This window comes from Dromiciops gliroides, chromosome 1 (genome assembly GCF_019393635.1).
Source record: "Dromiciops gliroides isolate mDroGli1 chromosome 1, mDroGli1.pri, whole genome shotgun sequence".
In the NCBI taxonomy this organism is placed as follows: domain Eukaryota; kingdom Metazoa; phylum Chordata; class Mammalia; order Microbiotheria; family Microbiotheriidae; genus Dromiciops; species Dromiciops gliroides.
This window is the reverse complement of record NC_057861.1, coordinates 315,831,845-315,845,520: the sequence shown is the minus strand read 5'-3', so window position 1 is coordinate 315,845,520 and position 13,676 is coordinate 315,831,845. Positions and strand designations below refer to the sequence as shown.

The following is a 13,676-nucleotide window of genomic DNA, read 5'->3' as shown; positions in this document are numbered from 1 at the left end:
AATGGTCCAAGAAAATCCCAAAGGACTAATGATAAAACATACTATCCACCTCCAAAGAAAGAAGTGATAGTGATGGAACACAGACTGAAGCATGTTATTTTTCACTTTCTTTAATTTTTTTATTCAAGTTTTTTATACAAAATTACTAATATGGTAATGTTTTATATAATTTTAAATGTATAAACCTATATCTAATTGCTTACCACCTAAGGGAGGGGGGAGAAGAGGGAAGGAAGGAGGAATAAAATTTGGAACCCAAAACTTTAAATAAAAATGTTTATTATTTGGGGAAAAAAAGCTAATAAATAATGATGGTGCAAGAATGCAGTCTAGTTTGATGACAACACAATTGATATATCTCTTCCATCTAATAACTGGTAATATTATTTAGTTAAGATTTATAAAGTATTTTCCCCACAATAAGGCAGGCAATGTGGTTTACCATCATTTTACAGATGAAAAAACTGAGTCTTGCCTATAGTCCCATAACCTCTAAGCATCATAATTAGGACTCAAACCCACATCTCCTGACTTCAATTTCAGTGCACATTGCATAACTCTCTTCATAATTCCCACTGGCAATGAAATAAGGCTTATAAAACTCTTTGAATAGCTGAACTTTTTGAAGAATTTCTTGGCTAACTTGGTCACTGGACCCAAATGCCTTGGATAAGTATATAAATAAAACATACAAATCAAAATGGTATTCTCTGAATTGCTACTGTAGCTACCTAAGGAAATATATTATTAACAGCAGAAAACTGAGCTATATTCAGAGATATCTTACAGTATCTCAACTGCCCTACCTCAGGTTTTTCGGATTTACAAGAGAGGAGAAAAAGAGGAAAAGGCTGTGGGTAGAAGAAAAAGAGAGATAAGAAAAAAGTACCCTTTTTTCTTACGAGCAGAATGGATAAATCTAGTACATTTTTGGTTCCAATTGAAACAATGAATGTATCTGGGACCAAGACGAGACTTTTGAATTAAGTATTAGAGAAATAATATTTACTATTGTACTGTAACTATGGACAAACTAATGTTCTCACCCTCTGAGGAGCACAGCTCAGTTTTGCTTCCTATGACCTCGTCATTTCCAGGGTGGCTTTAAGTTGACTTTGATTGAATTTGGCTGGGTGCCTTCTCAATGCCAGATGCAAAAGGAGTTGATCAAAAGTAGACAGGATGGAATAATAGGAAGGAATTCTTGGCTCACAATGGAAAAGCAAAGTCACTTCCCTTGGGAAGCAAAAGTCCCCTGTAAACATTTTCATCACAGGAAATACACATAGAACACCCTCCAGATACCTGGGGATCTCACCATTGTAAATGGGAAGGGGAAAAATAGTATATACAACCAATCAAAGGTAAAGTTGCTTTTCAATCTTTTAAGTAACACCTACCTGTGTTAATTTTTTTTATTATTTATAGAGCTATAAAATATATTGATGATAAATTCTCAGATGATATGCTTTGAAAACTAAAAGTCATCTCACATTGCCACAACTTATTAGGCAAATAATTTTTAGAAACCACATAACATCCTTTTCTCCACTAAAACTCTTGGCCCTGCACTACAAATCTTGTATTATGCCACTCAAAATTCTGCAAGACAAAAGGCTTTTCTAAAGAATAACACAGGCAAATCCAAAAAAAGGTTTTCTGAATCCATATATGGCTTAATATTTTAACAGTGATAATCAAAGAATCTGAGGTTAAAAAGGACCTCAAGGGCCATATACTCCAACCATGATCTGAAGAAGGATTTCCTTTACAACAAACCCAACAAGGCGAGTTATTTGTAGGTGCTCCCTGTATGTCAGTCTTTTTTGTCCCCATCCTATTTATCACATTCTTACAAACTAACTGCCCTCTCTGATGTTGTTCCATCTAATATCACATTTTTGCAGAACCAGTTAACAGCATCAGGGAGGGTAACATGCACAGCTTCAATTGCCCTGACAAAGAGAGAAGTAGCTTCACAATTGTCCATAAATCCTAGCAATACTTTTCTACATTTATGAACTAAGTTCAATTTTTTATGAACTACTAAGCAGTTGAGCAAATATGGGCAAATCACTTGACCTCCCTGGGCCTCAGTTTCCTCCTCAGTAAAATAAGGGCATCTGGTTAGCTGATCTATCTCTACAACACCTTTCAGTTCTAACATTCCTCTTTACTAATACTAATGAGGTTATGATTATAATTGCCACTACTCAGACATAATATGGATAAAAGGCAAGTGAACAGTGTTTTTTTTTCTGTTTTCATAACACTGTAGTCTCTTGGCTCTCCTCTTGAAGTCATCTCATCGTTCCTTCTCAGCCTTGTCAGCTGGATTCCTATCACACCTCTTAACTAAGGTATGCCTTGTCTCTTCCTTCTCTGTACTCTTTTACTTAGTGACCTAATATCTCATGGGTTTAAGTATTATCTTATTCTGAATAAACCCCAAATCTATATATCCATCCTTGGATGAATACATGAACACAATATACAAATCAGGATGCTATTTTCTGAACTGCTACTATAGCTACCTAAGGAAATATATCATTAAATAGTAGAAAACCAAGCTGTATTCAGGGAAATGTCTTTCTGAGTTCCACTACTGCACCACCAATGTCTTATTGAACATTTGGAACTGGATGTCCCAGACATCTCAAATTTAACATCTGTAAAACAGAGCTCATTATCTTTCCCAATCCCACCCCCCAACCCCCACCCCATTTCACCTTTGCCCTGTGGACTTTCCTATTTCTACTAGGAGAGAGACATACTTCTAGTGACCTAAATTGACAACTTCAATGTCATCCTCAACTCCTTACCTCACATATTAAATCAGTTGTTAGTCCTACTTCTACAACATCTATCTATTCCCTTTCTCTCCACTCATACAAGCCACCACCCTAATGCAGGACCTCATCTTGGCAATATTGCAATAGTCTACTAATTGGTCCCCTTGCTCTAAGTCTCTCCCTATTTCAATCCATACTCCACACAGACGTCAAAGTGATTTCCTACAATGGAGGTTGGACCATTACCCTTACCCAACAGATTCCAGGGCCTCTCTATCATCCCTAAGACAAAATAGAAACTTCTCAGTTTGACAATAAAATCTCTTCATAGATGCTGCTCCATTTTCTTCCTCTGCACCTTTGGCCTAGTAATCCACCATTCCAAGAATGCATTTCTTCCTCATCTTCATCTCTTAGAATATCTAGTTCTCTTTCAAGTACCATCATTTACACAAACCTTTCCTAATACCTCCAAATATTAGAGGCTTCCCCCTTTATCTTATCTCTATTATGCAGATATTTTGTGTGTGTCTATACATGTGTGTCTCATCCAAAAAATCTAAGAGCCCTGAGGCAAGAGACCGTTTTGCTTCTGTCTTTGCTTCTGCCTATCACAGTTCTTGGCAAAGAGTGGGCCTTTAATAAATGTCTGTTGAAAGATTGTTTTAAAACTATGATATATTACCTATGTGAATAGCCATCTTACATCACAGAAATTTGGAAACTGAACAAGACATAGCTCACAATTATAATGAGAGCAGAATTTTAAAGAGAAATTGAAATCCAATAACCTTCATGAAAATAATTATATGGTGAACTATGTATATTAAATGCCCCAAAATGAGGGGTTTAGCATAAGTGAATTTCCCAAATCACAAAAGCTTTAAACATATCCATTTTTTTAATTAGCTTTAACATTTGAGGGAGATGGTGATGGTGAGTTGATGAAGTGGCTAATCATGCTGCCTGTAAAAGCAGTTAGAAATAGGAGAACATACCCCTACCTCTTTATAGAGTTTAGGAACCACAGGTGTAAAATACTACATATAATGTCAGACTTTTGAGTTCTTAATTTTGTGTAACGTTTTTTGCTCTTATTTGTTCTTTGTTATAAGAGATGGTTCTCTGGGAAGGTATGAGGAAGGAATACACTAGGAAATGTAGGTGATGTAAAACAAAAGAGAGCAATAAAATTTCACTTTAAAAATTTTCCTTGGCTTCTTAAGAGTACAATGAGTTCAATTTAACCTTTGTCCGATGATATAGGGTCATCATTATGATTTTTCTTTTATCTTACTGACTATAAAGAGATGTCCTGAAGGGCCACTGCAATATGTTGGACAGTTGAAATCTATACTAAATAGCCAGAACTATTGTGCTTTTCCTGTTACTGTATACTTTTAATTATTTACATTCTTCCTCCACTAAAATCCTATTCTGATACTTCTTCTTGGTGTGAAGATGACTATTTCTTAAAGCTATGTCAGAAAATTATGAGTACTAATATATCCTACTAAACTGAAAAGACCTAGAGTTGCAGATGCATCCTGGAGGACCAACTTAGCTCAGTGTAAAAATTTCATAACCAGAAGGTTTTTGGTTTGCTTTTTGGTTTGGGGGGGTTGGGGTTTTTTTGGTGGCTACTGCAATTCATAAAGATCATTTATTTACTCAGGCAATAAAGAGCCATGATCTGCATTGGTGGAGAATGTCAGTGTCCAGTGCTTAGCATGGTTCCTGGCACATAGTAGGCACTAAATAAATGCTTATTGTGTATGTTTTCTTCTGGTAGTCTTCCAACCTACTTCTAATTTGCTACTTCAAATCTGCTATAGACAAGGAAACCAAAAACCAGGATTGTCTGAATCATGGCCAAAGTAAGACTAAATAAACAATAAATGAAGATCTCTCCTATGATTAAAGTATATAGACTTTGTGACACCTATTTTTGTTGTACTGTAGTATAATGGAAAAAACAATGGACCTGCCGAACTCTACCATATCAAACTACATATAAAATACGTGCTCATTCCTGGGTGCCATATATGAAGATAAATTTTGATCAATTTGAAAGTAGAAGAAGATGGCCAGATTATGACAGGGCTGGAGACCATGCCACATGAGAGCTGGTTGAAGGGACTGGGTATGTTAGCCTGAAAATGAAAAGACTTAAGAAACGTCACAGCCGCTTTTAAATATGTGAAGGACAAAACATCATGTGAAAAGAGATTAAGTTTGTTTTGCCTGAGAGCTTAACACAGTGTCTCCACATAGTACTTTCTGACCTCACACAGCAGAAGTAGGAGCAATGCGTAAAAGTCGAAGAGTGGCAGATTTCAACTTGATGGGGGAAAAAAAGTTCCTAACAATCAAAGCATTCCATATTTTGTAATCACAGAATTCTAGAGCAGGAAGAATTTATCTTTTTCTTTAGGGTCAGTACGACAGAAGAATCTGAATTTTACTATCCCTAAAATAATTAGAAAGTATTTCCTAATGTCAATAATAGTTTATATCTATAGCAATTTAAGGTTTGCAAAGCATTTTATTTACATTACCTCCCTAACAACAATCCTTCTGAGAAAGGTGCAATCACTATCATTTAATTCATTCACCCATTTAATAAGCATTTATTAAGTACTTACTATATGCCTACAATGGGGATATAAAGACAAAAAAACAAAACAGTCTCTGCCATCAAGGCTCTCACATTAGATAACATGTAAAAAGTGTAAATGCAAAATAGATAGAAAGTAATAGATACAAAGTTAATTTTCATCAATGGACACTAGTGACTGGTATTAGATGTACCTGAGCTACACTTTGAAGGAAGTTAAGGATTCAAAGAGGCAGAGGTGAGGAAAAGTTTCATTCAGTGCATGGATGACAGCTTACAAAAAAGCAAAGAGACAAGAGATGAAAGTTGTGTATGGAGAGCAGCGAGCTGAGCTGGAATTTTTGATGCAGGAAGGAGGGGACAACAAGGTGAGCTGGAGGCCGACTGTAAAGTGCTTTGTGGTCAAACTGAGGAGTCTGCATTTTATACTAGAGGCAAGATGGAGTCAATGGAGCTTGGGGGGCAAAGAGTGACACAGTGAGAGACTAGAGGGAAGGAGACAAATTAGGAGACTCTGAGGACCAGAAGTAGAGTGGTGGCCACATGCTTAGGGATTTTGTTTTTTCTTTAGATGACAAAATGGAGGCATCTAACTATAGGGTCACATAGCTATTGTCTCAACAGTGTTTGATCCCAAGTACTCTAGCCACTTATTCTCAAGTCAAATAAATTCACTAAGTATTTACTGAGTGTCTAAAATTTCCCATGACTTATAGTTACTTCAATGCTTCAGACACCTCTGACTTCACCATTGTAGACACTCCCTCCAACAACACAGACTGAAACATTCTCTGTGCCTTAGTATATGTTCTTCATTCCCAGTTTGATAGTGATGACACGCAGAACTTAGCTAAGATCATCTGAAGGCAAAAGACCTGGCTCATACTCGTTCTTCATTGAAGCCTTTCTCTCCTAGTAAGAACTGCCAACATTTGGATTCCTTTGGCACAAGACTTTAATAAAGTTAAATAAATGTTTTGGAGAAGCTACAGATACAAAATTCTGTATTTTAGACTCATAAAATCTCTACCATGTTTTAAAATCTAATACCTTTAAAAATCTAATATCACTTTAAAGTGATGTAACTACTCAAAAGTAGTAGTCTATTATTAATAATCTAATAAATTAAACTGACATTTGGCAGATTCCTAAAGTTATTTTTTTATTCTGAATAGAATTTTATTTTCCACAATATATGTAAAAACAAAATTTTAACATCAATTTTTTAAAACTTTGTGTTCCAACTTCTCTTCCCCCCTCCATTCCCACCCCCCACCCACAAGAGCTCAATCAATTCAAAATAAGTTATACATGAGTAGTCATGGAAAAATACCCATATTAGCTAGTTGTGAGAGAAAACAGTCAAAAAAACCAAAACTTCAGATTAAGGAATTGTCAAAGAGGAAATGAAAAAAAAAATTTTTTTTTTTCAAATGTGTTTCCATATGTTTTCAGATACTATCAGTTCTTTCTCTGCAGATGGGCTGCAATCTTCATGAGTCCCTCAGGATTACATTGGATCATTGCCTTGCTGAAAACAACCACATGCTTCCCAGCAGATCATCCCCCACTATTGCTGTTATTTTGTATACAGTACATTTCACTCTGCTTCAGCTCATGTAGGTCTCTCCAGGTTTTCCCGATAGCATCCTGTTCATCACAATCTCTATATAGTACCTTAAGCTTGACAGAGAATCTTCTTCAGAAAAGCCCAGCAAAGTAGGTACTGTACATTTTGCCATTATAAACAATCATCATAACTATTTCCCTCCATCCCACTCCCTTCCCATGACATTTATTCTATCTTCTTTTTACCTATTCCTCCTCAGAGGTGCCTTAACTTCTGACTATCCTCTCCCTCGCTCTGCACTCCCTTTTTTTCACCCTTCCTTCCTTCTTCTCTTCCCTTCCTATTTTCCTGCAGGGTTAAATAGATTGCTCCTCCCAATTGGGTATGAAAGCTATTCCCTCCATGAGCCTACTCCAATGAGATCAGGGTCCCTGATCTAATTCTGTGTTCTAAATTTTTCTTCCTCCCTCCCTCCTCAACCCTCCCTATGAGATCAAGCAATTCAATATGTCATACTGGTGCAGTAATGCAGAACATTTTCATCTTCCTTGAAAGTGTTTTGCTTTTTACTGCTCTCTCCCCCAATCTGCCCTTTCCTCTTTCCCTTCTCCCCCCACCCCGCCCGCCTTTTCTCCCTCCCCCCACCCAAGAAGCAAAAGTATATTACTATACCTACTTGAGTATGTATGTTAGTCCTTCTTTGAGCAAATTCTAATGATATTAAGGTTCACTCATTCCCCGACTCCTTCCCCCTCTTCTACTCTTCTCCATAAGCTTTCTTCTTGTTTTCTTCATGTGAAATACCTCTCCCCAGACCATCTCTCCCCTTCTCCCTCCCCCAGTTTATTCCTCCTACACCTCAACCCTATTTTAATGATGTCATCATAGATTAGCTAGGTGGCACAATGGACAAAGCATCAACCCTGGACCCAGGAGGCCCCCCAAGACCAAATCCATCTCCAGACATAAGACACCCCTCTCCATCTGCCCTACAAAGAACAAAACATAAATGCTTTACAGATATCATCCTTTCATATTCAGTTCAGCCCTATCTTCTGTGAATTTCTTGTGAAGAATTTTTGTTTTGTTTTGTTTTGTTTTTTGGTGAGGCAACTGGGGCCAAGCGACTTGCCCAGGGTCACATGGCCATCAATTGTCAAGTGTCCAAGGTCACACCTGAACCCAGGTTCTCCTGAGTCCAAGGCCGGCGCTCCATTCACTGCACCACCCAGCTGCCCCTAAATTTCTTACTGAGATAGTTCTTATGATTTCAAAGTATTATCTTCCCATGTAGGAATGTAAACAGTTTGATCTTTTAATATCCCTCATGAAGTCTTTTTCCTGTTTACCGTTTTATGCTTCTCCAGGATCTTGTATTTGAAAGTCAAATTTTCTATTCAGTGCAGGTCTTTTCATCACAAATGCTTGAAAAACCTCTTTCTCATTGAAATCCCATTTTTGCCTCTGAAAAATTATACTCAGTTTTGCTGGGTACGTGATTTTTGGCTGAAGTCCCAGTTCCTTTGCCCTCTGGAATATCATATTCCATGCCCTTCGGTCCTTTAATGTAGAAGCTGCTAGATCTTGTTTTATCCTTATTGGAGCTCCACAGTATTTGAATTCCTTTTTACTAGCTGCTTGCAGTATTTTCTCCTTGACCTGGGAGTTCTGGAATTTGGCTATAATATTCCTGGAGGTTTTCCTTTTGGGATCTTTTTCAGGAGGTGATCGGTGGATTCTTTCAATTTCTATTTTAGCTTCTGCTTGTAGAATATCAGGGCAATTTTCCCTCACAATCTCTTGGAGGATGGTGTCTAAGCTTTTGTTTTGGTCATGGTTTTCAGGTAGTCCAATGATTTTCAAATTATCTCTCCTAGATTTATTTTCTAGGTCAGCTGTTTTTCCAAGGAGATATTTCACACTGCCCTCTATTTTTTCATTCAATTGGATTTGCTTTCCTGTCTCTTGGTTTCTCATAAGGTCACTAGTTTCCATTTGTTCAATCCTAATTCTTAGGCAATTATTTTCAGCAGACAGTTTTTTAATCTCCTTTTCCATTTGGCTTTTCAAACTGTTGACTTTTTTCTCATGACTCTCCTGCATCACTCTCATTTCCCTTTCCATTCTTTCCTCTTCTCTACATCTTCTTTCTATTTCTCCTACTTTCTCTTCAAAGTCCCTTTTGAGAGCTTCCATGGCCTGAGACCAGTTCATATTTTTCTTGGAAGCTTTGGATGTTGGAGCTTTGACCCCGTTATTATCTTCTTCTGAGGTTGTATTGTGGTCTACCTTACCCCCAAAGAAGTTTTCGATGGTCTTCTGCTTTCTCTGCCTGCTCATCCTGGCTTACTATTTCTTATCTTTTAGCTCCTTCTTTAAGTGTGGCTCTGCTTCCAGGACACACTGTTCAAGCTACAGTGTGGCCTGGGGGATGGTTGGGCTTCTTCTCAGCCTGCCTGGCCTCACTTTCATTTGATTTTAAACTCTCCACTGGGGGGGCTGCTTCTTGGCTCCACTCCTGTTCTCAGCTTCAGAGGGTCCCAGGTGTTTTGGGTTGAGGGGGGCAGGCTTTAATCTCACCTGGCCTGTTCTCAGGTCCGGAGATAACATGAGGCCTAGCTTTCTGTGGTGTGGTTCTCAGCTTCTGATGAGACTGCTCCCCTGCTCCCCTCCCCCATCTGGGTCTCCCACCACTCAGGATTTCTTCCTGGTTGCCCCCTGGGGTGGGACAGTCGAATCCTTCACCCCAGTCCACTAGTACCCCTGCACTTACCCCTCCCCACCAGGCCAGCCGTTCAGTCCGACCATGCACTCAGTTCCAGAAGAGGCCAGTGCTGCCCCTAAAGTTATTTTTAATCATAGCTTTTTCTGTCCAATATTAAGTTCTATATTTCAGAATATGGAAAAATTATTTCCTAGCAAAACCTACTTGTGATATAGCAGCATCCTTTACTCCTTGGGAGGAAGATGGGAAGTGGAAGGAAAAGTAAAAGAAGACTGAAAAGGAAGAAAAGCAAGTCCCTAATCTTATCTCAGGCAACTAACTGGCTTTCATTTCAACAAACAGGGAAAAAGCATTCCCCTTTTTTTCTCTTGTTGCTGGGGCTTTGTGCACAGGCATGAAAGCTTCTATTTGAATATTATATCTAGGCAGACGCGTGCGCTCGAACACACACACACACACACAAATGACATTATGAAGCAGACTCACAGGAGAAGAAAAGAAAAATGAAGGCAGCCTTATAGCTGAACAGCAATTCACTTAGATCTAGTGGTCATTAGAGAAGAAGATACTGCCATGCCCAACCCCCTTTCTATGATTTGCAATGAAGAGGACACTGTTTGATACTAATGAAAAACCCCAAGATTCACAATTGACCAGAAATTCAAGCTCCCCTTGGCATGATGGCAATCAATCACCCTCCCCACTCAAGGATTTCATTATACAAACACACACCCAGCTACAATCTCTCCCTCTTCTCCCTACCAAATATATTAAAGTTTCAAGAAGGAAAAAGAAAAGTATCCTACCCACAAAAAGACAAGGACTTACTGTGATAGGGTGCTCCTTAATAAGTGAAATAAATATGATCAATATTAGTTAAATCCTAAAGGAAGTTTAGCAATGCTGATGTTATAAAAGGAGGAAAAGGTATAGAATGCAGAGGTTGGGGGTGGCGGGGGAGAGAAGGAATCTAGAATGTATACAGGACTGAATAGATATGAGAGAGGAAAAAACTTTAACTAGCCTCCCCCCTCTAATTTTATGCTTTCCTTTTTTACAGATGCCTTGTTTAGCCACAGGCTTTCTGTCCCTTACAAGGGAATACTTACGATAAGTGACTGGAGATTTTTCTTCATAAGTAAAATGAAGCTGCATTTCCTCCTCAGGCATCTGACAGATGAACACTTTCAGCAAACAAGAAATAAGAAACAAAGCGTTGTGGGCCTGCCAAATAAAGAGGTGGCTACAAAGAAAAAGAGAAAAAAACCCACAAGAATCAATGCTTAATTTATGAGCAAAAACATCTTATGTCTATGCCCTGAATCCTTCTCATCCTATCAAGATTTGCACCTACTCTACTGATGTTTTGAGATATACACACTCCCGTTAATTACATTTATTAATTATAATAAGGCCAAAGATATCTATTGTGTAAACTCATAACTTAGTAACTGACATGAAGTGATATGAGTTTTCAAAAATGATCAAAGTCAAATCAGTCTTTAATGACCCCTGAGAGAAAGCTTGCTCTTTTGTTTTTGATTCTTTAAATGTTCTATAATGTGCAACTTTTCATCAAAGGCAATGAAGAGGTGAATACATAACATAAAAACCTAAGAGAGCATCCAAAAATCATCACATTATAAAGACAGTTCAAGCACCAAAACAAAGTCCTAGACTGAGAATAGTAATACAGTTACTGAAGTCAGATTTCTATAATCCAAAGCAATAAATTCAGACGTTCGGTTGTTTGGGTATTTTGGATTTTTTTTAATGTGTTAGTGAAATAGTCCCTAAACAGTCAGTAACAACAAAAACAGCGGATTAGAGTCCAAGGCCTAAACATTACAACTGAGATGCTGTGATCAGACAATTAATTGATCAGAAAAAGGAAGGTTCTTGGCACAAAAGCCAAGAAACAACAACAACAAAAAAGGATGTAGAGGAGAGAACAATAGGGAAAAGTGAAGAGAAGAATATAGTCAACAGTGTCGAGACAGCACAAGAAGCAATGATACACAGAAGCAGCAGCAATTGTGGTGATAGAGATTAGAAACTAAGAGAAGGGTGGCAAGCAGCAGAACTCTGTCAGTAGAGAAAAAGACATGATGATTAAAAAAACTAAAAGAATAGTTCTTCAGCCAGGTTAGAAGGTGAGAGGTGTGCACATATACAAGATACACAAGCACACCCACCACAAATAGCCATCTAGGTCTCAACAGCCATAAAGAATATAAAATGGTAAAACTGTAAATGGGACACCTCCTCGGGATATTTAGATTTCTCTTCCCAGCTCTTCACTCTCCACTTATTGAAGTTCTACTTTTAGATCCTGCTCACATCATCTCCTCTATAAAATCTTCTCTCTTCACCCCTAGTTGCAGACTCTCTCTTCCTCCTTTGAATTCCTTGGCTCCTTGTTTTTTCTTCTCTTATAGAATGTATCATATTCTGCCTAGTATTGGAATCATTTGCATATGCTTATAAATGTCAGCAATTTCAGGAGGCATCACTATGCTATAAATGGTCATCAGCCAACCAATCCTTCGCCGTCTTGTGGGGTAAGGGAGATGGTTTTTTAAAGACAATGTTTTCACTTCTGTAATCTCATAGATCATCAATACAGTTAAGCAGCCGCACACTTACAGAAACCAGTACAGTGCAGCTTTCAAAGGGGTTCAGTATAAGGATAAATGAAGCTACAATACAGTAGAAGATTCTTACATGTACAACATTGAATATGTGAACAAAAGGGAACTAGGTAGCAGCCATTCCATGACAAATTCCAAAAGTACTCAAATGAAATGCAATAGGAAATAATAGGAAGGAAAATAACTGCCTATTCTTGAGAGAAAAAAAATTCTGTCCATAACTGGAAAAGCTAAATGTAGGAAAATTACCAAGTTTTAGGATGCTCAAATTCTTTGCAGATTATGCACTAACTAAAGACATTGAGCACCACCACATTGCAGGCCCCCAGTTCAATGAGGACCCCTAGACAGTGCTTTATAAGAGTGAACCTCTGTGAAGAGATTAGAGAAGACTTGTATAAACTGAAGCTAAGCAAAATTAGCAGAACCAGGAAAACAATTTACAAAATGATCATAATAACACAAAGGAAAACAATGCTGAAAGACTACTGAATGATGATTAATAAAATCATGACTTCAGAAGACTGATAGTGAAATATGCCTCTCACTCGTCAGCAAAGAGATGGTATACTACAGGTGCAGGATAATGCAGGTGCTGATTTGTTTTGCTTGTCTGTATTTATTTGTTAAAAAGGAAGATGGGGGTGGGAGGAATGAGTTGGGGGTAGGGGGGAAGGAAGCAGTCCCTGTAAATTGACAACATATAAAAAAAGAAGAAAAAATCAATAGAACATTTAAAAAGAAAAAAGAAAAAATGCATCTGAGTAAGCAGTCTATATTTTCAGTTGGGTGGCTTTTATTTTTGAAAATGAGGCAGATCATTAGAATTCTAACTATAGCTGGTGCAAATAATCAGCAAATTGCAGTGTCGTGCTAATGAACACTGTCTTTTTCAAAGGACTCATTTCTGGACATGGTCTATCAATGCAAGACTTTTATAATGCTGACAAAACTGGTATACACTGACAACATCTGCTAATTTCTACAGGTATAAGTATATCAAGTCCTCTTAGGTTTAAAGAGAATAACAGATTATTCCTACATGAACTATTGCGGCTTATTTCTATGAAATGGAAGTAATAAAAATTTTTTGTAATCCTAGAATTCTAATGTTTAATTATAGCTCTAATCCTGATGAAAGGTTAGTGTCTGATAATATTTTTATCCATTTTCTTTCCTGCCAATGTTACCTTACTCATTTAACATATGGGCACTCAAAACATGAAAAGTTAGCACAGAAGAGACTGCATAAGAAAACTGATCCATTAGGGAGGTAACACACAAGACTTTCATGGTTGCTATAACATTTAAAGGTGTAATT

The 13,676-nt window shown here is 37.7% G+C and overlaps 1 protein-coding gene across 1 annotated transcript in view; it reads right to left on the bottom strand.

Moving 5' to 3' along the window:
• The window catches only part of DYM (dymeclin), a 613,994-nt gene that overhangs the window by 524,546 nt on the left and 75,772 nt on the right, over positions 1-13,676 (bottom strand). Inside the window, 1 exon segment of the mRNA XM_043964852.1 lies at positions 10,814-10,947. Within this exon segment, the coding sequence (XP_043820787.1) occupies positions 10,814-10,947 (134 nt within the window).